This window comes from Rana temporaria, chromosome 3, assembly GCF_905171775.1.
Source record: "Rana temporaria chromosome 3, aRanTem1.1, whole genome shotgun sequence".
Classification (NCBI taxonomy): domain Eukaryota; kingdom Metazoa; phylum Chordata; class Amphibia; order Anura; family Ranidae; genus Rana; species Rana temporaria.
The window spans coordinates 210,964,987-210,992,561 of record NC_053491.1 but is presented as its reverse complement, the minus strand read 5'-3'; the positions used below and the strand labels follow the sequence as shown (position 1 = coordinate 210,992,561).

Here is a 27,575-nt window from a genome sequence, read left to right as displayed (position 1 = left end):
CCGCAGCATCCGTGTACAGCTCCAAGTCAAAGTTACTGACCGGTCCCGCCATCCACAATGCCCGGCCGTTGAATGACTCCAAAAAGGAGTGCCACACCCTCAGATCATCCCTAAGAACCCTGCCGAGCGTGACAAAGTGGTTAGGGGAACTCACGCCCGCGGTCGCCGCCGACAGCCGTCGGCTAAACACCCGCCCCATGGGCAAAATACGGCACGCGAAATTAAGCTTACCGAGCAACGACTGTAGCGCTCTCAGCTTCACTTTCCTGACCCCCAGCATACCCCTGATTTCTGCCTTCATCGCCTCAAGTTTGTCCTCCGGCAAGCGGCATTCCATTGCCATGGAATCCAATGTTATGCCCAGGAAAGTCATCTCCGTGCTTGGGCCCTCCGTCTTTTCGGGAGACAAGGGGACCCCGAATCGCTCCGCCATGTGTTCCAGCGTTGCCAGCAGAATCGCCGTGGTCCGTGACGCCGCCGGTCCAACGCACAGGAAGTCATCCAGGTAGTGGATGATAGAACTCACCCCGGCCACGTCCCTAACCACCCATTCCAAGAATGAGCTGAACATCTCGAACAGTGCACACGAAATGGAACACCCCATGGGCAAGCACTTGTCCACATAAAACTGCCCCCCCCAATGACACCCCAACAGCCGAAAGCTGTCCGGGTGCACTGGCAATAAGCGGAAAGCTGCTTCAATGTCCGATTTTGCCATCAAGGACCCCCGCCCATAATGTCGCACCCAATGGACAGCCGCATCAAATGACGTGTAGCTCACTGTGCAAGCCTCCTGGTCTATAGCGTCATTAACCGACCCCCCTTTTGGGAAGGAGAGGTGGTGTATCAGCCTAAACTTGTTTTGTTCCTTTTTGGGCACCACCCCTAGCGGAGAAACTACCAGATCCCCCCAGGGTGCCGCCGAAAAAGGACCTCCCATGCGCCCCAGAGCTACCTCCTTCCGCAGCTTCTCCGAAACCACTTCCGGATGTAGGAGCGCAGACCGCAAGTTGCGCGGGACCGGAGGTACCACCCCCAGCGCACACGGTATTTGAAAACCCTCTGAGAAACCCTTTTCCAGTGCCCGAGCCGCCCCCCTGTCCGGATACCTACCGAGGAACGGCCGCATCCTTTCCACCATCACCGGTGTCGTCCCTCTTGTTCGCAAAATCTCCGGAACGTCCCTTCCCCTGCTTGAAGCACTTGGACAACGGGTGGGAGCCTCCGCAACCAGAGCACTCGTGTTTGTATCTGCAGGTGCCTCCGAATTTGCACGTGCCGGAGCTAAACTGCCAACACACCCCTTTTGCCCAACCGGCCGGTTGTCCAAGGGACGATGGACCCCCGGCCCCCCCTTGAAAGGACTGCCCCGGAACCCTCGCCGCCGTCATCAAACACAGCCAAAGGTTCATATCCTTTTGATTCCAGCGCAGGTCCTGCCGCACCGCCATCCGCTGTCGGAATTGTTCATCATATCGCAGCCAAGCGGATCCTCCGTAGATCCTGTGTGCCTCCCCTATCGCATTCTGATATATGAAGAGCCCTGAGCAGCATTCCGGCTTTTTCTCCCCTACCACACACGCTAGGATACTGAACGCCTGCAGCCAATTCGTAAACGTCCGTGGAATCAAGCGGTACCTGCGCCGTTCCTCCTCCTCCTTTTTGGATTCATCCGGCTTCCCCCTGTCCAGGTTGAACTTCTCTAATGGGAGTAACGCGAAAATCTCCACATACTCACCCTTCCATATCTTCTCCCGGACCTCTGCCTTCAAATGTGTCCCCAGCGACGCCTCATAGCATAAGTACACCTCACATTTTGCCGCGTCAGCGAGGCGGATTATTTCCTGTCGCGCAACCTCACTTGCCACCGCCCCTTTTTCCACTGCTGCTGCCGCCGGAGCCGCAGCTGCTCCCGAACCCCCGCTCACCGCGGGGGCGGATGCCACCACCGGCCCAGCCGTCACCACCGCCGGCAGAGTGTTAACAGTAGCGACCACCCCCCCCCCCACCGGAACCGCAGGGGGGGCCCAAGCCGCAACCGGGCCCGCCGTCGCCCCATCTGAGCCCTCAAATCTGCCCACCAGCTCTTTTATGCCCGCTAAAAAACCCGCAAAACCACCCCCCCCCAGGGACACCCCCCCCCGCCCGGTGTCACAGACTGAGAGCCACCTGCCCGTGTATCCGCCCCCCCCGAGCTGACACCCCCCCCCCCCACTGCCCCCAGCAGACATCACACCCCTCCCCACAGTACGAGGCAAAGATAAAATTGACTTACCGGGCTGCCTAGGTGATGACCCACCAGCCGATCGTCCCGTCTCCACCGCTGCTGCTATCGTCCTGGATGGTTGTTCATCCTCCGAATCCGTCAGCTCCCCTTCCGACCGTAACGTGGATGGATCCTCTTCTTCCGCTGATTGCACCCCAGGGGAAGGATCCCTGGCTGCCGTGGGCCTGGCGTCCGCCTGGTCACTCCTCCGCGCGCCCGACCCGTTCACCGACTTCTGCGCCGCTTTCCGTGGGCCTGGGGGGGTCTCCCCATCCCTGCTGCCCCCAACTAGGTCGCCGGTGGTCCCCTCCCCTTCAATCCGCATCGCAGCAAGGCTGTGGGCCGAGGAAATGGGAAGCCCAGCAGTCGGGCCTCTAGATCTCCCACGCTGAGGCACCGCACCCCCCGCGGTGGCGCGGGGGGCGGGGCCCGCCGAATCACCATCTGTACGCCGCGCGGGCCCAGGTGCTGCTCCAGGGCTGGCCGAACGGCCAGCTGCCGCGCCACGGCCTCGAGTGGGATTCCTCCCGTTCCCCCCCTTTGTGGGCAGAGCTGCGCGCTTGGCGGGGGGGCCCGGAGGGGCCCGCGAACGGGGGCTCCCTTGTCTTCTTTGGGCCCTGGGGGATGTGTCTGGGGAAAAGCGCTCCGGCGGGCGAGATCGCCTGGCACGTCCTCCGTCCCTCCCCCCCGCGTCCTCAATAGCTGCCGACCTACCGAAAATAGGCCGCAGCTGGTCCCGAAGCCACTCAGGGCCGTGCGCCGCCGCCTCCGCCTGCAGCTGATCCAGCATGAGCTGCACCTCAGACATCCTCACTAAACTTTCTTCCGCGCTGTGTGTTGCCGGGAGGGCGGGGACCAAACCTTAAATAAACTCCCTTCCCCCGCCCCCCGGGACCTGACAGCCAATCGTTAATTTGCTGTCCCCTGTGACGTCAGTCATGCCAGCCCTCCACCGAGTCCACTGCGTTCCCCTGCTCTGGGCTTTTCTAAATAGGGAATGGCTCATTCACCAATAATTGGAAGAACAATGTCATAATAAATGACTAAAATGACAAAACTGTTGCACGTATTTAATAACTATATTAAAGCTAAACCTAATTTTTATCGCATAAGTTATGTATTGCAGAAGTAAATCATTTAAAATTACATATAAACACACACAGACACCATACCATTTAGTGACAGTGTAAGTGATAAATTAAGGTAATCAGACATGCTGAAACAAGTTCAAATGATAAGTCATATTTGACACTAACTGAAGAAATGAGTAGGCTATTTTAATTGTTAGTATCTTGCCTGCTCTGAACACAATTGTACTGCAAGCAAGCTCTAAGGCCCCTTTCACACTGGGGCGTTTTTCGAGCGTTTTTCGAGCGTTATTCAAGCGTTTTTCGAGCGTTATTCGAGCAAAGCCTCATCTGCAATCCCAATGTGCTGGTAAAGCACCGCTAAGACCCTAACGTTTTAATGGCGTTTTTGCAGTGCCTCAGTGTGAAAGGGCAAGGCGTTTTTACAGCGCTTTCAATTCATTTCAATGGAGAGGGGCGTTTTTGGAGCGTTTTTTTCAGCGCCCAAAAGCTGCTCCAAAGATGCTGCTTGCAGGACTCAGTGTGAAAGGGTCCTAAAGGTTTAGACAAAATGCTTAAAGCCCAACTCCGGACCCACACTGCACGGGTTAACTGCTCGTTTTTGTCTAGAGGATTCGAGAATGGAGATGTATTTATCTTATCCTCCAATCCTCCCCGTACAAGGCTGGTCCTTGTGGCTCCTGCACCCCTCTGTGGCCTAGCAGTCTTGTTTGCTGGACTGTTACTGGTGTCATCACACCCAGAAACCTGCTATGGACGTGAGGTCGTCAGGAACAGTCCACTGCTAGACTGTGGGGAAGTGTCTTTTGCAGGTAGAGTAGAGCAGTGGTCATCAACCCTGTCCTCAGGGCCCACTAACAGGCCATATTTTATGTATAACCTTGGGGAGGTGCAGACTAGAATACTGCAATCACTGAGCAGCAAATGATATCACCTGTGATGTATTTCAGTTATCTTGCAAACCTGGCCTGTTAGTGGGCCCTGAGGACAGGGTTGATGACCACTGGAGTAGAGGATCAGGGGGGTATAAGCTTTCTCCAATCCCCTACACAAAAACGAGCAGTTGACCCATGCAGTGCAGACACATAGGTAGATTCAGAGAGAGTTAGGTCGGCGTATCAGTAGATACGCCGACCTAACTCAGAATCTGCGCCTACCTATGTTTAAGTGTATTCTCAAACAGAGATACGCTCAAACATATCTAAGATAGGACGGCTTGCGCCGTCCTATCTTAGGTTGCAATATTGAGGCTGGCCGCTAGGTGGCGCTTCCATTGCGGTCGGCATAGAATATGTAAATTAGTAGATACGCCTATTCACGAACGTACGCCCGGCCGCCGCAGTACATTTACGCCGTTTACGTAAGAGATAGGCCGCCTAAAGTTATTCCATCAAATAGATGGAATAGTATTGTTAAGTATGGCCGCCGTTCCCGCATCAAAATTCTAAATTTTTAAGTCGTTTGCGTAAGTCGTCCGTGAATAGGGATTTACGTCGTTTATGTCCACGTCAAAATCAATCGGCCCGTGCGGCGTACTTAGCCGCAATGCACACTGGGGAATGTAGGCGCCCGGCGCATGCGCAGTTTGAAAAAAACGTCAAAAACGTTAGGTCAAGCCCCATTAACATAAAACACGCCCCCTTAGATACATTTGAATTAGGCGCCCTTACGCCTACCCGCTTTATGCTACGCCGCCGTAACTTAGCAGGCAAGTACTTTGAGAATCAAGTACTTGCCTCGCTAACTTACGGCGGCGTAGCCTAAACACGCTAAGCTACGCCGCCACAAAGTTGGGCCAATCTCTCTAACAGTCCCATTACATGGGAAAACTTTTCTTTTGCCCGAAGTTGGGCTTTAAAAAGGAATCATTCTCTTGTCAATTGGTACCATAGATTTGTAAATGTCCAAATAGTTGCTAAATGATTAGGAGTATGGCAGGCTATGACCAGGAGAAATCATTTAAAATCTGTGAGAATAAAGCCTTTTGGAAAATACACTTAAAAACTGATATAGTGTTACGCAAGATTGAAGCCTGGACTTGGCTAGATGAGTTGAGAAAGAAAGAAGCACTTTGAAAATACTCATATTTTTCTGGCACTACATTTATCGTATTATAAAAATACAATAAAGAGCATGCAAAGACAAAACATTTTTTTTTTCTTTTTAGATAGAGTAGTGCATGGTTAACAGTTCTGTGTCCTGTCAGGGAGATTTATTATAATTTCCTGTTCCAGGGGCCAAAGTAAGAGGAGATCTCTCCAGAGAAGGGACTTTTCCTCTTAAGTTAGCCATAAGTTATTACATTGTTTCTTTAAAATATCTTTTCATGTGACAACACTGAAGAAATTAAACTTTGCTACAATGTAAAGTAGTGAGTGTACAGCTTGTATAACAGTGTAAATTTGCTGTCCCCTCAAAATAACTCCCTAAGTGAAAATGTCCAAATTGGGCCCAAAGTGTGAATATCTTGTGTGGCCATCATTATTTTCCAGTACTGCCTTAATCCTCTTGGGCATGAAGTTCAACAGAGCTTCACAGGTTGCCACTGGAGTCCTCTTCCACTACTCCATGATGACATCACAGAGCTGGTGGATGTTAGAGACCTTACGCTCCTCCACCTTCTGTTTGAGGATGCCCCACAGATGCTCAATAGGGTTTAGGTCTGGTGACATGCTTGGCCAGTCCATCGCCTTTACCCTCAGCTTCTTTAGCAAGGCAGTGGTCACCTTGGAGCTGTTTGGGGTCCTTAGCATGTTGGAATACTGCCCTGCGGCCCAGTCTCTGAGGGTAGGGGATCATGCTCAGCTTCAGTATGTCTCAGAACATGTTGGCATTCATAGTTCCCTCAATGAACTGTAGCTCCCCAGTGCCGGCAGCACTCATGCAGCCCCAGACTATGACACTCCCACCACCATGCTTGATTGTAGTCTTTGTACCCCTCACCTGGTTGCCACCACATACGCTTGAAACCATATGAACCAAATACGTTTATCTTTATCTCATCAGACCACAGGACATGGTTCCAGTAATCCAAGTCCTTAGTCTGTTTGTCTTCAGCAAACTGTTTGCAGGCTTTTTTTTGTGTGCATCATCTTTAGAAGAGGCTTCCTTCTGGGATGACAGCCATGCAGACCAATTTGATGCAGCGTGCGGGGTATGGTCTGGCCACTGACAGGCTGACCAACCCCCCCCCCCCTCCCCCTTCAACCTCTGTGGCAATGCTGGAAGCATTCATACGTCTCATTCCCAAAGACAACCTCTGGATATTATACTGAGCACGCACACTCAACCTCTTTGGTCGACCTAGGCAAGGCCTGTTCTGAGTGAAACTTGTCCTGTTAAACTGCTGTATGGTCTTGGCCACCATGCTGCAGCTCAGTTTCTGGGTCCTGGCAATCTCCGTATAGCCTAGGCCATCATTATGTAGAGCAACAATTCTTTTTTTTCAGATCCTCAGAGAGTTCTTTGCCATGAGGTACCATGTTGAACTTCCAGTGACCAGTATTAGAGAGTGAGAGAGCAATAACATCACATTTAACACACCTGCTCCCCATTCACACCTGAGACCATGTAACACCCACGAGTCACCTGACATCAAGGAGGAAAAATGGCTATTTGGGCCCAATTTGGAAATTTTCACTTAGGGATGTACTCACTTTTGTTGCCAGAGATTAAGACATTAATGGCTGTGTTGAGTTATTTTGAGGGGACAGAAAATGTACACTGTTATACAAGCTGTACACTCACTACTTTACATTGTAGAAAATTTTAATTTCTTCAGTGTTGTCACATGAAAAGATATAATAAAATATTTACAAAAATGTGAGAGGTGTACTCACTTTTGCAAGATACTGTATATAATACATACACAGGGGTAGATCCACAAAGAAATTACGCCGGCGTATCTACTGATACGCCGGTGTAATTTCAAAATTCCCGCGTCGTATCTTTGTTTTGAATCCTCAAAACAAGATACAACGGCATCTCGGCTAGATCCGACAGGCGTACGTCTTCGTACGCAGTCGGATCTAAGATGCAATTTTTCGGCGTCCGCTAGGTGGCGTTCCCGTCGTAATCCGTGTTGAGTATGCAAATTAGCTATTTCCGACGATCCACGAACGTATGACCGGCCGTCGCATTTTTTTACGTCGTTTCCGTTCGGCGTATAGTTAAAGCTGCTATATGGTGGCTTACTCAATGTTAAAGCGGGGGTTCACCCTTAGAGGGCACTTTTCCCCCTTAGATTCCTGCTCGTTATTACTAGGGGAATCGGCTATTTATTTTAAAATATGTGCAGTACTTACCCGTTTACGAGACGCATCCTCTCCGTCGCTTCCGGGTATGGGCTTCGGGAATGGGCGTTCCTTCTTGATTGACAGGCTTCCGAGAGGCTTCCGACGGTCGCATCCATCGCGTCACGATTTTCCGAAAGAAGCCGAACGTCGGTGCGCAGGCGCAGTATAGAGCCGCACCGACGTTCGGCTTCTTTCGGCTACGAGTGACGCGATGGATGCGACCGTCGGAAGCCTCTCGGAAGAATGTCAATCAAGAAGGAACGCCCGCTCCCGAAGACCCATACCCGGAAGCGACGGAAGAAGATGCAGCTCGAAAACGGGTAAGTACTGCTCATATTTTAATATAAATAGCCGATTCCCCTAGACCGAACGAGCAGGAAGCTAAGGGGAGATTTTTTTTTTTTTAAAAATGGGTGAACTCCCGCTTTAAGTATGGCCATCGTTCCCAAGTATAATTTTGAAAATTTTACGTTGTTTGCGTAAGTCGTCCGTGAATGGGGCTGGACGCCATTTACGTTCACGTCGAAACCAATGACATCCTTGCGACGTCATTTGGAGCAATGCACCCTGGGAGTTTTTACGGACGGCGCATGTGCAGTTCGTTCGGCGCGGGGACGCGCTTTATTTAAATGAAACACCCCCCCTACCCGCCAAATTTATATTCCGCGCCCTTACGCCGCGAGAGATACGCTACGCCACCGGAACTTATGGCGCAGATTCGTTGAGGATTCAAACCAACTCAAAGTAAGTTACAGCGGTGTAGCGTATCTTAGATACGCTGCGCCTAGCGCAGATGTATGTGGATCTGCCCCATAGTGTGTGTGTGTGTATGTATATCACTAGATATTAATCTGCTGCTGTTTTTTGCTCTGTAGCAGTCTGCAGAATAGTGACTACAGATAGGATATACAGCTCTTTATGTTTAGATGTGCTCAAAACATGAAGAAAATGTCAGGGTAACATTTATAAAAGAACAAATCTTTCTATCAATTAATAACCTTCTGTCTATTGTGTGAAGAAATTCTTAAACCTGGAACTCTAGTGAAAGCAGTAAATAATTCCACAAGGACGCATATATGAATTGCCGTTTCTTAAATGCATGTCATGTCAATTATTTAGCATTAGGACAGAAAAAAGTGGATTATGCATGTGGTGACATTTCAGGATAAACGGTATATGCTAATTCTAAAGTACTACATGTAGGACTCCATAAACAACTGCTTTGATGCACAGCCAAATATAAAAAGTGCGTTTCTGTAAAGATGAGAGCTGGCAGTCAATTGTTCATAAAATATTTTACTTGTTATTTTTAAATTACTGGTATTATTAATATTAATTTATATAGCATGAACATGGTATCTAGTGTTTTACATGGTATACATAGTGTACATTGACCTAGGAAAATGTATTTTTTTAGGGGGAAGGGCTGGAAGATTTGTTACAAATGTAGTTGTGGTACATCAACGACACAAGGGTCAGTGGTGGCATGTCCATAAAGGGCACAGGAGTGCCGCCCCCTCTCTCCTGCACTGCTCTACCATCATAGATAGATTCATGCATTGCATGAATCTATCTATGGTCTCAGCTCACACCCCCTATTGAGGTGTCCGGCCCCTTGTCGGGCACAGGGCACCTGAATTACAGTGGCGGGGGTGTTTTTTGGAAGCACCTGATTAGAGTTAAAGGCTCTAATAGGCGCCCAAAAAGGGGAACAGCGGGCACCATGCTGGGCGTTCGCTGTTCACTCAGATGTGTGTTAGCAAATTGAAGGAATTCGCTTTACTAACACTGAACCGCCTTTCAGCCAATCAGGTTGCCGGGTCTGTTACTGGTCACCTGATTGGCTGAAACGTCAGGCGCTTTGATTGGATGCCTGAGAGAGGACGGAAGAAGACATGGAGGACGCGCTGCGAGACAGGTAAGTGCCAGGCAGCATCTGATAGGGCACAGTAGCAGCAATTGATTGGCACACTGGCAGCATCTGATGAGGCACAGTAGTGGCAATTGATGGGCACACTGGCAGCATTTGATGGGGCACAGTAGCGGCAATTGATCGGCACACTGGTAGCATTTGATGGGGCACAGTAGCGGCAATTGATGGGCACACTGGTAGCATCTGATGGGGCACAGTATCGGCAATTGATGGGCACACTGGCAGCATTTGATGGAGCACAGTAGCAGCAATTGATGGGCACACTGGCAGCATTTGATGGGGCACAGTAGCGGCAATTGATGGGCACACTGGTAGCATCTGATGGGGCACACCGGCAGCAATTGATGGGCACACTGGTAGCATCTGATGGGGAACATTAGTGGCAATCGATGGGCACACTGGCAGCATTTGATGGGGCACAGTAGCGACAATTGATGGGCACACTGGCATCATTTGATGGGCCACACTGGCGGTAATTGATGGGCACAGTGGCTGCGTTTGATGGCACAGTGGCGACAATTTATGGGTACAGTGGATGCGTTTGATGGCACAGTGGTGGCAATTTATGGGTACAGTGGCTGCGTTGTTTTTTTGGTTTGTTTGCGCCCCCCCAAAAAAATTTTTGAACACCAGCCACCACTGACAAGGGTCCTTGTAATGCTGACCTAATCAGTACCTGGGTGGGATGCCCCTCTGCTTGCGCAGGTCATATTCAAATAATATTCACTGGTAGCCTTCCATAAAAAGGTAAAGAAACAACTAAAATTATCAGGCGCCTACTGTAGAGACCTAGATGACAGACCAATGAGTCTTAGCTGCTGGAAATTACTTTACAGGGGAATCCCTGTGTTTCTAAGCTCAAGTTCATCGCTCCAGTTTCCTGGCACCTGCACCCTTACGCTGTCCTAGCAGTCCCTGTCCCCACTACCAGGGGTTCTTGGAGGGGAATGATGTAATAGGCCACCCTCATCATCTCTGGCTCTACAGTCAGACATGGGACATGCTAAGCCACTGAAAAGCAATACTTAGTAGTGTTTTCAGTCTGCTGGATTTGCTCGGTAAATTTGGCTGTTGGGCTGCTCAACAAGACTATCAGATTTTGTCTGGCCCCATTGTGAAGGGATAGTTTCATCAATTTTTTCTTTTTACCTTATTAGGTTCATACACCAGCCTACCTCTCACTTGAAAAGATATATATATATATTTTTTCTGAAACCTGAAACTTGTTACCTTCTTGATCCAGATCTTTCATTGGAAATTCCACTTATCCTCATCCATTACCGTGGATGGTAGGTTTACTACTGCTTATAATAAATTTCGCTTCTGCTATACACACAGGGGTTAATCATCTCTCCCTACTGGTGGTTTGAGGAGCTTCGCTAATATCTCTCTCTGTCTCTATTATCACCGTTATTACATTTTTTTGTCTTACTATCCAGTCGCACCCTTAATGGCTAGCCAATTTTCTACACTGGCGATGACGGGCTACTACGTGGACCCATCTGTTTAATTCTCATGGGTATGTGGCATGTCCCTGCACTCTCCTCATTTGGACTCTTTTTTGTGCTGTCCCTATGGTAACATGTGGCAACCTTAGTCATATATTATAGTGTGTTTTCTTGCACAATGGATACTAATTATTTTTATTTACAAAACATGTAATGATAAACCAAAAAGTGAAACCAATAATAGTCTATGTTTTCCTTTCCAGAAAGTTTTTTTAAGCTCCTGAAGAAGCAGTAACCTGCGAAACATGTAGAGCCTATATACTAAAACGCCTATCAAAGTCTACGTTTGTTCATCAACCTTTGTTGCTGTCCCTAGTGGACTGTTTGTGGTTTCAGTATAACCCCCCTGGGTTGTTGGCATTTTTAGAGATATTCTATGCTTACTAATGATTTTAATGTAATTTTTATATATTTGTGTACTGTAACTGTTGATTCAATTACCCAGATCCCTGGGTTTGCATCAATAAAAATGTATATTCTGTGTCAACCATTGGTGCCTAGAAAGTCCATTATTCCTCCAAACAATAAATTCTTCCAAGACTATCAGATTGACAACCCAATAACCAACCAAAGGAGACCGGACATAGACTTTAAGGGATTAATAGCCATGCACATGCCCTTGTGAGAGGCTTAGCTGTATCTTAGGACTTTGGCATTTGTAACCTTGGGCTCCATACTTTCTCTGCTGTACTCCTGACGGATCTACTGTAATACTGAACCATTGCCATTTGACACTGACTTGGGAGTGCTTACAATCTAAGGTCTTTACCAACAAAATACAGACATACAATTACACACTAAATAGTTTGTCTGAAGCTAACCTACCAGTATAACTTTGGATTGCAAGAGAAAAAGCAATACAAAGAAATAAATAACATACAAACTTTATGCAAACTGAGCCCAGAAGGAACTATTCTCAGGACCTCAATGCTGAAATAAAACAGTTTGAAAAAACTAAGGCTGGGTTCACACTAGCGCGAATTGGATGCTTGATTTCCGCATCCAATTTGCAATAGCAGGAGATTGTGACCGGCTCCCTAGGGGGTCCTGTGCGTCTTTTGGTCCGTTTCAGGTCTGAATTTAGCCAAAAATTCAGGCTGAAATCGGACCTGAACAGTGAACGGGGACACACTGGACCCCTGCTGTCAGCCGCATGTGGCGTAGATGTGATCCCTGCCTAAAGCTCCCCACATTTATTCTTAGTGGGTCAATAGATTTAAAAAAAAGTAGGCAATCAGCTATATGGGTGTATTTGTTACATAAAGTTACAGCATTACACAGGTCTAACAGGTTAACTAGACATCTACTATATCTACTTGTTATCAGGTGCCATGATTCTGCCAGGGTACAAAACAGAATATGTTCAAATAACATACTTGGGTAGTTTTTTCTTTGCAAATTACCGATGACCTAGTAATAACAGTAGCAATTGTTTTATAAATGGAAGTGTACGATGATGTATAGGAAAAAGACCCAGGGCAAGTTAATAGAGATGTAACGCATATGCCTCATGCTACGATTACTTTCCAATGATGGGATCGTTGCCTACTGATTTCACTTGCATTGATTTTCCTTCACATCAAAGTATAAACAGTGGTTAAACAGTGTAAAAAAAAAGTTCAGCGTTGCAACACCAAGGCCTAGATTCTCGTAGAATGGCGTAAAACTGGGCGGGCGTAACGTATCTGATTTACGTTACGCTGCCGCAAGTCTTTTTTAGCCAAGTGCTTTATTCACAAAGCACTTGCGTGTAAAGTTGCGGGGGCGTAACGTAAATCACCCGGCGGAATTCAAATTCGGGAGGGTAGGGGGCATGTTTCATTTAAATGAAGCGCGTCCCCGTGCCGAACCAACTGCGCATGCGCCGTCCCTAAAATATCCCGGCGTGCATTGCTCTAAATGACGTCGCAAGGACGTCATTGGTTTTGACGTGGACGTAAATTACGTCCAGTACCATTCACGGACGACTTACGCAAACAATGTAAATTTATAAATTTCGACGCGGGAACGACGGCCATACTTAACATTGGTTGCGCCTCATATACCCAGGGGCAACTTTACGCCGGGACAAGCCTAACGTAAACGTCGTAACTTTACGGCGTCGGCCGCGCATACGTTCGGTAATTTGCGTATCTAGCTAATTTGCATACTCGATGGGGAAGACGACACCTAGCGGACAAAAAAAAAATTGCATTTAAGATCCGACGGCGTAAGAGACTTACGCCTGTCAGATCTAATGGATATCTATGCGTAACTGATTCTAAGAATCAGTCGCATAGATACGACAATATATGCAAAAAGTGAGAAAAAGTGCGCTTATCTATAACGATACAAAACAGCTGCAAACTCAAAATGTTTATACAAACAAAAAATACTATGAAAAGAAGGAGTGGAGTTGCGCTAAAAAATGACTTATCAAAAAAATATAGTGAGCACTATAAAGTCCCAAGGAGAAAAGAAAAGAAAAGTCTTCTTTAATCAAATATAAACTCTGTGAAAGTTCTGTGTATAATCAAATTTTCATTAAGAATCACAACGAGTGAAAAAATTTGGATCACTGTTCCCTAAAAATGCTGACCCTTACCAGATTTTCAGATCCAAAGGATCAAGCCAAGCAGAGTAGCCAAACACCTGGGCTGCACAGGAGATCAGGATCTTGATAAAATCTTCCCAGCAGTGGATCAGTGGAACATCCAGAAAGCAAACAAAGAAATAAAACTAGATAGTGTGATATTGTCAGGTAATCACACAACAACTCCCCTGGTGACTGGCAAAACGGACAGTGTGACATGCAAACCACCACCAATATAAACACTGACCCTTACCAGAGTTCTAAATAAAGATAGTTCGAAAACACAGGGGGGGATGTGGGCAGCCACTGCAAAGAACTTCTTCCAAATACAGTCCTCGGATACACCAGGATGCACCAAACAATCAGCGGTCATGGAGAAGAAACTCACAATGGTGTGATAACGTTTAAGGCATTTATTGAGCAAAAACGTAGTACACTTACATAGATGACTTTAAAAAACAGCAAAAGGATCCGGCCGGTAGTAGAACGTGTAGTCCTCAAATCTCGGTGACGTCAGTACGTCTCCTCCTGACGTTTCGTCTGCTAAGACTTGTTCACGGGTAGTTACCCGTGAACAAGTCTTAGCAGACGAAACGTCGGGAGGAGACGTACTGACGTCACCGAGATTTGAGGACTACACGTTCTACTACCGGCCGGATCCTTTTGCTTTGAAGTTCTTTGCAGTGGCTGCCCACATCCCCCCCTGTGTTTTCGAACTATCTTTATTTAGAACTCTGGTAAGGGTCAGTGTTTATATTGGTGGTGGTTTGCATGTCACACTGTCCGTTTTGCCAGTCACCAGGGGAGTTGTTGTGTGATTACCTGACAATATCACACTATCTAGTTTTATTTCTTTGTTTGCTTTCTGGATGTTCCACTGATCCACTGCTGGGAAGATTTTATCAAGATCCTGATCTCCTGTGCAGCCCAGGTGTTTGGCTACTCTGCTTGGCTTGATCCTTTGGATCTGAAAATCTGGTAAGGGTCAGCATTTTTAGGGAACAGTGATCCAGATTTTTTCACTCGTTGTGATTCTTAATGAAAATTTGATTAAACACAGAACTTTCACAGAGTTTATATTTGATTAAAGAAGACTTTTCTTTTCTTTTCTCCTTGGGACTTTATAGTGCTCACTATATTTTTTTGATAAGTCATTTTTTAGCGCAACTCCACTCCTTCTTTTCATAGATACGACAGCCCAGATTAGGACTTACGACGGCGTACATGGCGCTGCGCTGTCGTAAGCCCTTTGAGAATCTGGGCCCAAGTGTTTCTATGCCATTAATAATTGATGTTATAAAAGTATAGGAATGTACAGTAGATTTGGCTGAGTGCAGAAAGCTTGGAAGAAGATGTTACATAACCATGGAAAGACAGAATTTCTTTTCAAACAGAAAGTAGATCAGTATTGACCCTTTATAGTCCAAACTATAGCTATGGGGAATTCAAAGCAATTAACACAATCATATGCAAATGTATACTATATTACCAAAAGTATAGGGAGGCCCGGAACAGAAAAAGACAAAGTAACAAGTAGTGAAGGGCCAGGCATGACAAGGTGGAAAGGAGAGTGAACAAAATGGTTAAGTTGGTGAAAATGGAAGGGGAGGATTCAGGAGTAAAGTGCTGGATGGGGGGAGGAGCTGTACAAAATGTGGAGGCGGGAACTTCCAGGAACATTTCAGTTGGTGAGGGAGACAGAAGGAAGCAGTTTTCCCACCCGCCCTTCCTGTTGTTTGTCTTTGTGTGTTTTTGTTTGTTTTCTTTTATTTTAGGTTCAATGGAATTCGGGTCGTCATAGCAGCGGTGTAACGGCGGTGTCTTTGGACTTTGATGGTGGCAGAAAACAGATGTGATGGAAGTGGTGGGGGGCTCATCCGTGGTATGGGCCCCTCTGGGGTATTCCAGTGGAACGGTGTCTGCTGGAATACGGTATTGGTTGCACTGCGGAAAAGGGGTTGTCTCCGAGCTGCTGATACGGCTGGAGGCCTGGTATGGTAAAAAGGTCCCGCAGTGTGGTGGTGGAAAATGTGAAGTTCGGGGTGCCATCAAAGACCAACAGTCTGTGTGTTTAAAAGTGTTGTTACAAAGGTTATTTGGAAATTATTAAAATATTTTGGTTAATAAAAAGGCTGCTATGCCCATTTATACGCCAAAACTCTTGTCTGGTCTTATCATTGGTTGGGGGAATGGTAATGTGAGTGTGGGGTTTAAGGGGTGGTAAGAAAATTGGAGATAGCTTGACTACTATCTTGACTACTCTGGTCATGGGAATCCTGCCTTTACATGCACATTAACTTTATTGGCATCCCTTTATTAGTCCGTAAGATTCAATATTGAGTTGGCCCATCTTTTGCAGCTATAGCAGCTTCAACTTTTCTGGGAAGACTGTCCACAAGGTTTAGGAGTGTATCCTCGAACATACGGGCCAGAATCTCGTCAGGAAGAAAACATTGTTTTTCCTGATGAGAGTCTTGGCAAGAATCTCTTGCCACCCAAGTGTACAGACTCTCCTTTCAAAAGAATTGCGCTTCTCTTGAAAGGAAAGAATGCGGTGACGTCATTGCGTACGACGAGCATGCTCTCGTCACTGTCGATGCCGTCGCTGGAAAACTGCAGAGAATCTCACAACAAGAAAATAGAGAACATGTTCTCTATTTTTCTCGTCTAGATTCTGGGCAGTTTTCTTGTCGAGAATCCTGAAAACCTTGTACACACGCTCTGTGTACTTGGCAAGAAAGCTCTGCCAGCAGTTTTCTTGCTGGTTCTCGCCGAGTAAACCAAGCGTGTGTACGAGGCTTGTGTCTATGGGAATGTTTGACCATTCTTCCAGAAGCGCATTTGTTTTGTCTGGCACTGATGTTGGTGAGAAGGCCTGGCTCTCAGTCTCCATTCTAATTAATCCCAAAGGTGTTTCTATCAGGTTGAGTTTAGGACTCTGTGCAGGCCAGTCAAGTCCCTCCACCCCAAATTCTCTCATCCATGTCTTTATGGACCTTGCTTTGTGCACTGGTCCAAATCATTTGATAGAGGGGGGATTATGGTTTGGGGTTGTTTCTTCAGGGGTTGGGCTTGGAACCTTAGTTCCAGTGATATGAACGTTTAAAGGCTCATACACACAGTCAGACATCCAACAAAATTTCCCTTGGATTTTTTTCCTAATTGATTTGTCCGGCCACACCCATAGCATACACACAGTCAGACTTTTCTGCAAACTTTTCTAAAAGTTTCCTAACATCACGTGTTTTTTTTTGCTCTTTTCTGCTCTTTACCGCCACCCTTTGGTTAACTTCTGCTATTGTTTGTTGCTTTTAACATTGGTTCTGAGCATTCGTATTTGCACTTTGTCCAAAAGTTGGTTGGATTGCTGTACACACGGTCACACAAAGCACCATCGGACTTTTGTTGCCGAAAAGTTGGTCCGTTCGCAGACCCAACTTTTTGTCGGATGAAACCAGAAAAAGTTGGTCCGATGGAGTGTACACACGGTCGGACAAATTTGAAAAGTTGCAGATTTTGAAGTTGGTTGGCCAAAAGTCCGACCGTGTGTATGGGGCTTTAGCTGTCAGCATACCAAGACATTTTCGACAATTTCATGCTCCCAACTTTGTGGGAACAGTTTGAAGATGGCCCCTTCCTGTTTCAACACGACTGCACACCAGTGCACAAACAAGGTCCATAAAGACATGGATGAGCGAGTTTTGGGTGGAGGTTCTTGACTGGCCTGCACAGAGTCCTGACATCAACCCAATAGACCACCTTTGGGATGAATTAGAGCAGAGACTGTGAGCCAGGCCTTCTCTCCAACATCAGTGCCTGACCTCACAAATGTGCTTCTGCAAGAATGGTTAAAAATGTTCATAGACACACTCCTAAACCTTGTGGACAGTCTTCCCAGAAGAATTGAAGCTGTTGTAGCTGCAAAGGGTGGGCAGACTCAATATTGAACCCTATGAACCCTATGAAATAAAACAACGTTTTTTATCATGAAACAAAACAACGTTTTTCAAACTTCATTTTAAAAAACGACGTTGCCTACACACCATTGTTTTTTTTAAATGCTCTAGCAAAGCACGGTTACGTTCAGCACGTACGACGGCACTCTGTTCCATTTAAGCTCGCGTCATAACTTGCTTCTGAGCATGCGCGGGTTTTAAAACGTTGTTTTAAACGTCGTTTTACCCACACACTATCATTTTAAATGACACAAAAAACGACGTTTTGAAAAACAACATAAAAAATTGAAGCATGTTCGAATTTTTCAGAAGACATAAAACAAAGTTTTCCCCACACACGGTCATTTTAAATGACTTTTTTAAAAATGTCGTTTTTTTTATCACAAAAAAACTACCGTGTGTACGTGGCATTAGTCTGGGATGCCATCAAAGTTCACGTGCGTGTAAAGCAGGCGTCACAATACTTTTGATAATATAGTGTTTTAAGGTACTATATTGTTTGGTTTATGGATGTAAAGCCCTGTACACACGGCCCAGAATCTTGTCGGGAAAAAAACTTTGTTTTTCCTGACGAGATTCTTGGCAAGAATCTCTTGCCGGCCGAGTGTACACACACTACATGGTGATGTCATCGACTACGACGAGCATGCGCTCATCACATTCGATGCCGTCGCCACCATCTTGCTACACCCTACCTATGCCCTGGAAGCTACCGCGCATGAGTCAAAGTCATTTCAAGCATGCGCAGGTTTCCACGGGGACAGGTAAGTATACAGACGCTCGGGTTTCTCGGCAGGAAAACACTGCCGAGAATCACAACGAGAAAATAGAGAGCAGGTTTTCTATTTTTCTCGTCTAGATTCTGGGCAGCTTTCTTGACGAGAAACCTCAAAGCCTCTAACACACGCTCGGTTTACTCGGCAAGAAAGCTCTGCCAGCAGTTTTCTTGCTGTTTCTTGCCGAGAAAACCATGCGTGTGTACGAGGCTTAACACTATCTACAAATTTTGCCCATCACCCAGATACTGCAGCAGCGTGGACAACAGTACACCTTTCGCAGTATAGTAAATTTCACGCCTGACACCAACCAGCAGGTGCATCTCAGAGTACTGTGTCTCACCACTCTGTGTCTCTCCACTCGCTATACCAGTCTGCTTGACTGTCAACATCCAGCAGCGTGGACTACAGTACACCTCCCGCAGCACAGTTAGTTTTACACCTGACACTAACTAGTAGTTGTATCTCAGAGAGCTGTGTTTCTCCACTCTTGTTTTCTCTGTGTTTTGAGCCATCCATCCGGCCGTGATTGGGACTATGGAGTATACTCATTGATGTAAACCCCTTGTCATCAGGAAGTGAGGCGGTATCGCTCATATTACATTTCAATACTTCAATCATGAGAATGAGTTTTATTTTGTCTGATTTTAATTACATAATTTTCATTTAACAGTTGTCTTTTAACTTAAAGTGGAGGTTCACCCTTTAAAAAAATTTTGACATCACACAGAGTCGAGCCATCCTACCCACAGAATGCCGGTGGTTTTTTTTTTTTTTTTTTTTTTTTAGCACATACCTCGTTATGACGATTTTCACCTCACGGCAATCCCGCGGGAGTGGGCGTTCCCAAGCACAGGTTGCCGACAGAACCCGAACGTCGGTGCGCAGGCGCCGTATAGAGCCGCACCGACGTTCGGGTTTTTTTCGGCTACCTGTGACGCACAGTATGCGCCGTTCTGAAGCCTGTCAAACACAGGCAGTGCTTGGGAACGCCCACTCCCGCGGGATTGCCGTGAGGTGAAAATCGCACATAACAAGGTATGTGCTGAGAAAAAAAAAAAACACCGGCATTCTGACGGTAGGATGGCTCGACTCCGTGTGATGTCAGAATTTTTTTGAGGGTGAACCTCCACTTTAATAGGAATAGAAGAAGGAAGATGGACAGCCGCACTCCGGAGTAACTTAAAAGAAAGTTGTCTTTATTTTCAACTGAACATGTACAGTCACCGCAACCACAAGACAGGACAGCTGACGCGTTTTCGCACTCTAAACTACTTTAAGTGTGCATCCAATAAATGAACTATATTGAGCTCTACAATTGCCAAAAGTTATTTTGTTACTGGTCCCATCGAGCGCTGCTTTTGTTGCTCATTTTTGTTTACTTTTTTACAGAAGTTGGCAGCTGCACTGGGGTCCGGTCATTTTCTTACATTATTTATGACAAGACTATATATATATATATATATATATATATATTGTAGGGGGTTAGCTCGGTAGCGGGGTGTGTGACCCCTTGGATGGGTTCACCACACACTGAATTTATACAGACAGGCAGTCGAAGACGGTTGAAAACAAAGGTTTTGGTTTATTCTTTCATCTTGTTGGAAACAAGTGCAAGCATCCAAACAGCATAAACAAAATCAAACATAAAATAAACCCTAGCCACTTTGGGCGTCTACCTTCACCACACAGGAACCTATCTATGGAGTCTGGCTCAGCCTAGTGCTGGGCAGACAGTGCTGGTCATACAGCAGAAAAACAATAATCTTTTGATTTTTATCACACAGAAAAATCAATCCTCTCCTCACCTCCTCAGAAGACTTTCTGGCACTGCTCTCCCCTCTCTCACAAAGACTCAGGATGATGCAGCAATTCAGTGGTAATCATCTGGACTACTTATAGAGGCCTTAATTGCCTCATTCTGAACAGCTGAAGTTTTTCAACGGCCTTTAGCCTTTCTCTGGCTACGTTTGCAGCCGACGCCTAATAACAATTGGTGTATTGTCTAAACAAGGCAGAAATGTATGTCCCGTCTGTGACAACACCCACAGATTTACCTGACTTCCTGTCACAATAAATATATATATGTGTCCCTCAATGACTGACAGTTTTAGCGCTTAATGACTTTGTTGTTTTTTGTTCAAAATTTACCTGAAACAACCATTGCGTCCTGGAAAGTCAAAGTACTGAAGCCATAGGATCAGCATGACAGTTGGAGAACTCGCATATTCAGAAGTCAGCTACACCTCTTCCTTAAAAACATACACCAACATTTTACAGATCAGTTTAAAAGTGATTAGTGGCATTGAAGCTGAATCTTTTTCTTATAAGGCAAGTCCACAAAGACTGGAAATTATTTTAAATTTGTGCCGCTATTGCCAAGTTATATGCAGTAGGCAATTACAGGTTTGTGAATTTTTTTATCTGAAATCTCTGACAATTGCATAGGGCCGTCTATCAGCTGTACAGCGCACAGTCAAAGCTCCCAGATGAGGTAGCCGAATATGAGTCAAAGTAAATCTTCTGCGCTCAGGTGTTTTGCTTCAGAAATTAAAATAAAAATTTGAGTCACTTCACTTCCTTGTCCACACTTATGCCACGTACAGACGATCAGACATTCCGACAACAAAACCGTGGATTTTTTTCCCAGTGTGTGTTCGCTCAAACTTGTTTTGCTTACACACGCGGTCACACAAATGTTGTCGTAAATTCCAACCATCAAGAACGCGGTGACGTACAAGACGTACGACGAGCCGAGGAAAATTAAGTTCAATAGGCAGTGCGGCTCTTCTGCTTGATTCCGAGCATGCGTGGAATTTTGTGCGCCGGAATTTCAAAACTTGTCCAAAAATTTGAGAACCAGCTCTCAAACTTTTGTTGTCGGAAATTCCGACAGCAAATTTCTGATGGAGCCTACACACGGTCGGTATTTCCGACAACAAGCTCCCATCGAACATTTGTTGTCGAAAATTCCGACAGCAAATGTCTTGCGTCCTAAGTTACGGCGGCGTAGCGTAAATGTGCCGGCATAAGCGCGCCTAAATGAATGAATGAATGAATGAATGAAAAACTTATAAAGCGCGGCGCATGCGAACTGAATCGCTTCTGGGCGCTAAATCAAATGAGGAAGAGGTGGGCGTGTTTTATGTAAACTAATCATGACCCCACGTAGATTACGCTTTTTACGAACGGCGCATGCGCGCGCATGCTCAGTATCACGTTGAATTTTCAAAGTAAATTGCGCCCGCTCAATGCTTAGTCGACGTGAACGTAACCTACGCCCAGCCCCATTCACGGACGACTTACGCAAACGACGTAAAATACAACGCTGTTCGTACGTTTCCGATGCCCATACCTAACATGACTTACCCCTGCTTTATGAGGGGTAACTTTACACAGGCGTATGTCTTACGTATCTTGATACGCCGGGCGCTTGTACGTTCGTGAATCGGCGTATCTAGCTAATTTGCATGTTTTAGGTGGAAATCTACGGAAGCGCCACCTAGCGGCCAGCGTAAATATGCACCCTAAGATACGACGGTGTAGGAGACTTACGCCGCTCGTATCTAGGCAACTGTGAGGCGTATCTGATTCTATCAATCAGGCGCTGAGTTGCGACGGCCCGCATTCGGAGTTACGACGGCGTATCTGGAGATACACCGTCGTAACTCCTTTGTGAATCCGGGCCTAGGTCTCTTGTATCTCGTAGCCTTTATAACATGGCAGTCTTGTGCTGTTTTATCACACTCAAAGACTTCACAAAAATGTGTTACCTGGGCTGTCTAAACAGTGGATTTCTGCATATTTTTACATTAATTAATATTTAATGAATAAATTCATTAATACATTCTTATTTGAAAGATTTGTTTTTAAACAGAATTTACATTTGCTTACAGTATTGAATGCATGAAGTCAAGTGTCAAGTATCATATGTGCCTAACTTGGCTGTGAATATCCTAAACATTTTTTTTTATTTTTTTTTTAATAATACATCTTTTTTTGTTATTTTTACTTACTGTAGATTACCTCACTATTACCTATGCAATATAAAGTGAAGCTTTTCTACATTATTATACCCGTCTTTGGCATATCCTATAACTAGAAACACGTCATCGCCCAATTCATATGATTTTCATGGGAACTAATTTGTGCACATACCCCCCAGGCTGATCGATTTCAGAGAAAGAACTGATAGCCCAACTTTGATTTTTTTTCCCCCCACTGGTCCCTTTGCTTTTCCAAAACCAGGGTCAACAAAGAACTGATAGCCCAACTTTGATATTTTTTTTTTCCCACTGGTCCCTTTGCTTTTCCAAAACCAGGGTCAACAAAGAACTGATTGCCCAACTTTGATTTTTTCCCCCCACTGGTGCCTTTGCTTTTCCAAAACCAGGGTCAACAAAGAACTGATAGCCCAACTTTGATTTTCTTTCCCACTGGCCACTTTGCTTTTCCAAAACCAGGGTCAACAAAGAACTGATTGCCCAACTTTGATTTTTTCCCCCCACTGGTGCCTTTGCTTTTCCAAAACCAGGGTCAACAAAGAACTGATAGCCCAACTTTGATTTTTTTCCCACTGGTCACTTTGCTTTTCCAAAACCAGGGTCAAAAGCGTCATGACCATGCACGCACAGCCAACACAGGTGTCCTTGTTTATGTCAAGATCATTTTAATAAATGAGCATTCCCTGGCTGCATACCTCAAACACCACCTCAGGTCTTTGAGCTCCTTTGGAAGCTTGTATACTTCACTGTGACTTTGAGCTTTCCCGTTCCTAACTTCTTTACGCTAATTTTAATTGTTTTCAGCTCCCGTTGCAACATCTGATCAACAAAACTGCCTTCCCTCCCCTTTCCTTCTGGCACAGTCTGGTTGTGTGTGCCTGTCCTTGCTCCTGGTAGCACATTTTTTCCTGCAGGTGCTGATCCTTCTCCTCCGGAGGAGCTGCTGCCTCTTTCAGCACCTTGGATGGCTAGCCATCCCTCCTATAATGTCAATTAGGATGACCCAGTGCACATCCAAAAAAACTTCTCATTGGTCATACAAGAAACATGTAGAGCACTATCCGTCAATAATTCTCTTTGATGATCAGGTCATAGGGCAAAGGACACCCCTACAAAAGCTGGAGGTGAGAGCAATGTGTCCCCAGGTAATCAGTTACAGATTGCTTTCATCTGGTATACTTATAATAAAGCTTCCCCACTGCCACTTATCCCATATTCCAGGCCAGTATGGATTCCAGGCAGTGACTGTTCCAGCAATATACACACTCAGATGTTCAGGAGCTGTGGAAACAGATTATTTCCCACTGCACTCTGCCTGGATGCATTGAATAATGATAAGAGCATTCCCAGTGAAGCTGGCCATCATGCACAGCAATGTCAAACACATGCACACAGCAGCATCAGCAGCAGGTACTGATCTAGTCCTACCTCTGTCCAATGTGAGGGGCTGGACCACTGTCGCCATGTCTGTGGTCGGATGCAGAGTGATGCTCAGAGCCAAAGCAGCAGAACTGGAGGAGAGAGAGGGGGGAGGGGGAGAGACATGGAGAGAGAGAGAGAAAGGGAGAGAGGCACAGCTCTCAGAGACAGCAGCTCGCTGGAGCTGTTATTAACTTTATCTTCCTAATGAGACAATCTCTCAGCAATCATTGCAAATCTTCCACTGAGAAATAATAGAGAGATCACACGTAACAAGCGCGCACACTACAGAAGAGCGCTGGCAGTCTCTCCGAGAGCGCTGGATGGTTACCATGAGACGCAGCACTTGGACTCGATTGATTCCTTTTCCGCACAAGTATATTTTTATATCTTGTAATGTTCCCCTGGTAACCGCAACGCCGAAGGATGGATTTTTTTCACTATATTCACCTTCTGCTGCCACAACACTTTATGATGCTTGCACACAATGGACAACAGCAGTATTTGCTTGTTAGGAGTAAGCATCACAGTTAGAGAGTGTGGCAACTTTAATGCTGCTTGCTTGCATATAGATTGTGCTTGTACCGCGGCAAGTGAAAGCTCCTCCTCGAAAGTGTTATGGTATGTGACCTAATTGTGTCAGATGACGCAAACGTCACCTACATTGTTTTATCGACTTTGTTAGTGCTGCTACATTAGCCGCTGTGCAAATGGAGATATGCATGCAGCTGCACTGGAGCTCATTGGAATGCACGCTTCATACGACTGCAGGCATGCACCACGCATTAAGATTATACTATGCAAGCCATTTGTTTTATTTGATGCAAAAAAGGGAAAAGTAACAATAATACTTAAAGCGGTGGTTCCCCCTTAAAAACAACATTTTTTTATTCCACTGCCCCCCACATTCCATCACGATTAAGGCTCTTAATATTTTTTTCCTGCTGTACATACCTTAGTACAGCATATTCACCCGTGCATCCGGGTTGCGAGTCCCGCGGGAGTGTTGATTGACGTTTTCCCCAAAAACGAGCTCTCCCCCCGTCGCGTAAGCCGCGTCACGATTGGCGAAAGGAGCCGAACGGCGATGCGCAGTATAGCGCCGACTCGCCGTTCGGCTCCTTTCGCCAACCGTGACGCGGCTTACGCGACGGGGGGAGAGCTCGTTTTTGGGGAAAACGTCAATCAACAGCCTGTGAGGAACGCCCACTCCCGCGGGACTCGCAACCCGGATGCACGGGTGAATATGCTGTACTAAGGTATGTACAGCAGGAAAAAAATATTAAGAGCCTTAATCGTGATGGAATGTGGGGGGGCAGTGGAATAAAAAAATGTTGTTTTTAAGGGGGAACCACCGCTTTAAAAAGACATAATACTATATGTATATAATATACCTGAATACTAACATTTATAGGTAAAGTTGATACATGGAATATCCGACTGCCTCTTGGGGGAGAAATCAAGGGGAACCCCAGAAACTCTAGGAATGTGGGGGGGGGAGGGGGGACACTAAGGTAAGGGGGGGTTACTGATATAAGGGGGAAACTTTTATATCAGTGCCCCCTTACATTATTGTATTCACTCCCCGTTACATCAGTGACCCCCCCGCAGACTGGCCTGGTGGTGCTGTCACTGACCTCCTCTCACGTGCACTGTGCAGGGCTCAATCAGTCGGCTCCAGCTTGGTGGCTCTCTCTGGTTTTGTCCTATAGTCTCCTATCCACAGTCCACACACATCTGACTTCTCCCATGACCCCCATCCCGGCAGCACTCCCACTCTTGACCTCTCTCCAGACCCCCTCAGAGACTGCAGACACAATAAAAGACAAGAGATGGTCAGAGGTTGCGGATATGATACAAGAGATGGTTTGCAGACGTGGTACAGGAGATGTCAGAGTCTGTGGGCATAGTAAAAGAGATGATTAGAGACTGAGGACATGATACATGAGATGGTCAGAGACTGCAGACTTGATACAAGAGATGATAAGAGATTGCGGATAGGATACAAGAAATCAATGCAGCCTCACCAGTGCCCATAAAATGCAGCCTCATCAGTGCCCATCAAATGCAGCCTCATCAGTGCCTATTAAATGCAGCCTACCAGTGCCCATCAAATGCAGCCTACCAGTGCCCATCAAGTAACCATCTAAAGCAGCCTCATCAGTGCCCACCAAATGCAACCTCATCAGTGCCCATCAAATGCAGCCTCATCAGTGCCCATCAAATGCAGCCTCATCAGTGCCCATCAAATGCAGCCTCATCAGTGCCCACCAAATGCAGCCTAACAGTGCCCACCAAATGCAGCCTCATCAGTGCCCACCAAATGCAGCCTCACCAGTGCCCATCAAATGCAGCCTACCAGTGCCCATCAAATGCAGCCTACCAGTGCCAACAAAATGCAGCCAACCAGTGCCCACCAAGTGCAGCTTATTAGTGCCCATCAAATGTAGCCTCATCAGTGCCAATAAAATGCAGCCTCATCAGTGCCCATAAAATGCAGCCTCATCAGTGTCCATAAAATGCAGCCTCACTGTGCCCATCAAATGCAGCCTTACTGTGCATATCAATGCAGCCTCCCTGTGCCCATCAAATACAGCCTCATTGTGCCCATCAAATACAGTCTCACTGTGCCCATCGATGCAGCCCCACTGTGCCCATCAATGCAGCCTCACTGTGTCCATCAAATACATTCTCACTGTGCCCATCAATGCAGTCTCACTGTGCCCATCAATGCAGCCTCATTGTGCCCATTAAATGCAACCCCACTGTGCCCATCAAATGCAACCTACCAGTGCCCATCAAATGCAACCTACCAGTGCCCATACAATGCAGCCTTATCAGTGCCCATTAAATGCAGCCTTGTCAGTGTCCATTAAATGCAGCCTTATCAGTGCCCATCAAATACAGCCTCATCAGAGCCCATCAAATGCAGCCTACCAGTGCCCATCAAATGCAGCCTACCAGTTCCAACCAAATTCAGCCTACCAGTGCCAGCTTATTAAAGTCCACCAAATGTGCCTATCAAATGCAGCCTCACTGTGCCCATCAATCCAGACTCACCAGTGGCTGGATTACACAGAGCAGGTATCTCCTGCTGTGACACAGAGCTTGGGTCTGAAATGTTCAGTGGCCACTGTACCACCGGCCTCCTAGACCGGCTCCTGTCAGGCCTCGTACACACGACAGAGTTTCTCGGCAGAATTCAGCGAGAAACTCGGTCAGAGCCAGATTCTGCCGAGAAACTCTGTCGTGTGTACACTTTCGGCCCGATGGAGCCGCCGAGGAACTCGTCGAGAAAATAGAGAACATGTTCTCTATTTTCTCGTTGTTCTATGGGAGAACTCGGCCCGCTGAGCTCCTCGGCGGCTTCAGGGCTGAACTCGCCGAGGAACTCGATGTGTTTGGCACGTCGAGTTCCTCGGCCGTGTGTACGAGGCCTCATAGACAAAACACTGATTCAATATCCCAGCATTGGATCAGTGTATCGTCTATCACAGGAGCCGGTCTAGGAGGTGGGACTTTGTTACAGCGGCCGCCAAACATTTTAGACCCAAGCTCCATGACATCTTGATGACGAAACGCATATGGAGAAGTTTCTGAATGTCTTTGCGTTGCTTCCAGTCAAAGCCACGGATCGTGGATTATGCCAGATTCCTGTGTTTTTTTTAATTACTCACCTTTATAACATAGTGTAACTGTGAGTAAAATTTTATTGTTTGGCATAATAAAACCATTTTCAAACATTATTACACTATGGG

At 46.3% G+C, this 27,575-nt stretch overlaps 1 protein-coding gene across 2 annotated transcripts in view; it reads right to left on the bottom strand.

Annotated features, from left to right (window-relative positions):
- Nucleotides 1-24,055, bottom strand: part of LIN7A (lin-7 homolog A, crumbs cell polarity complex component) — a 155,828-nt gene extending 131,773 nt beyond the window's left edge. The window contains exon 1 of one of the 2 annotated variants that reach the window (XM_040344204.1): nucleotides 23,827-24,055. In XM_040344204.1, the coding sequence (XP_040200138.1) occupies nucleotides 23,827-23,863 (37 nt within the window). In that variant the 5' untranslated portion in view covers nucleotides 23,864-24,055. The remainder of the gene's footprint in view (nucleotides 1-23,826) is intronic. The other variant, XM_040344205.1, reaches the window with a different exon arrangement.
- Nucleotides 24,056-27,575: the final 3,520 nt, after the last annotated feature.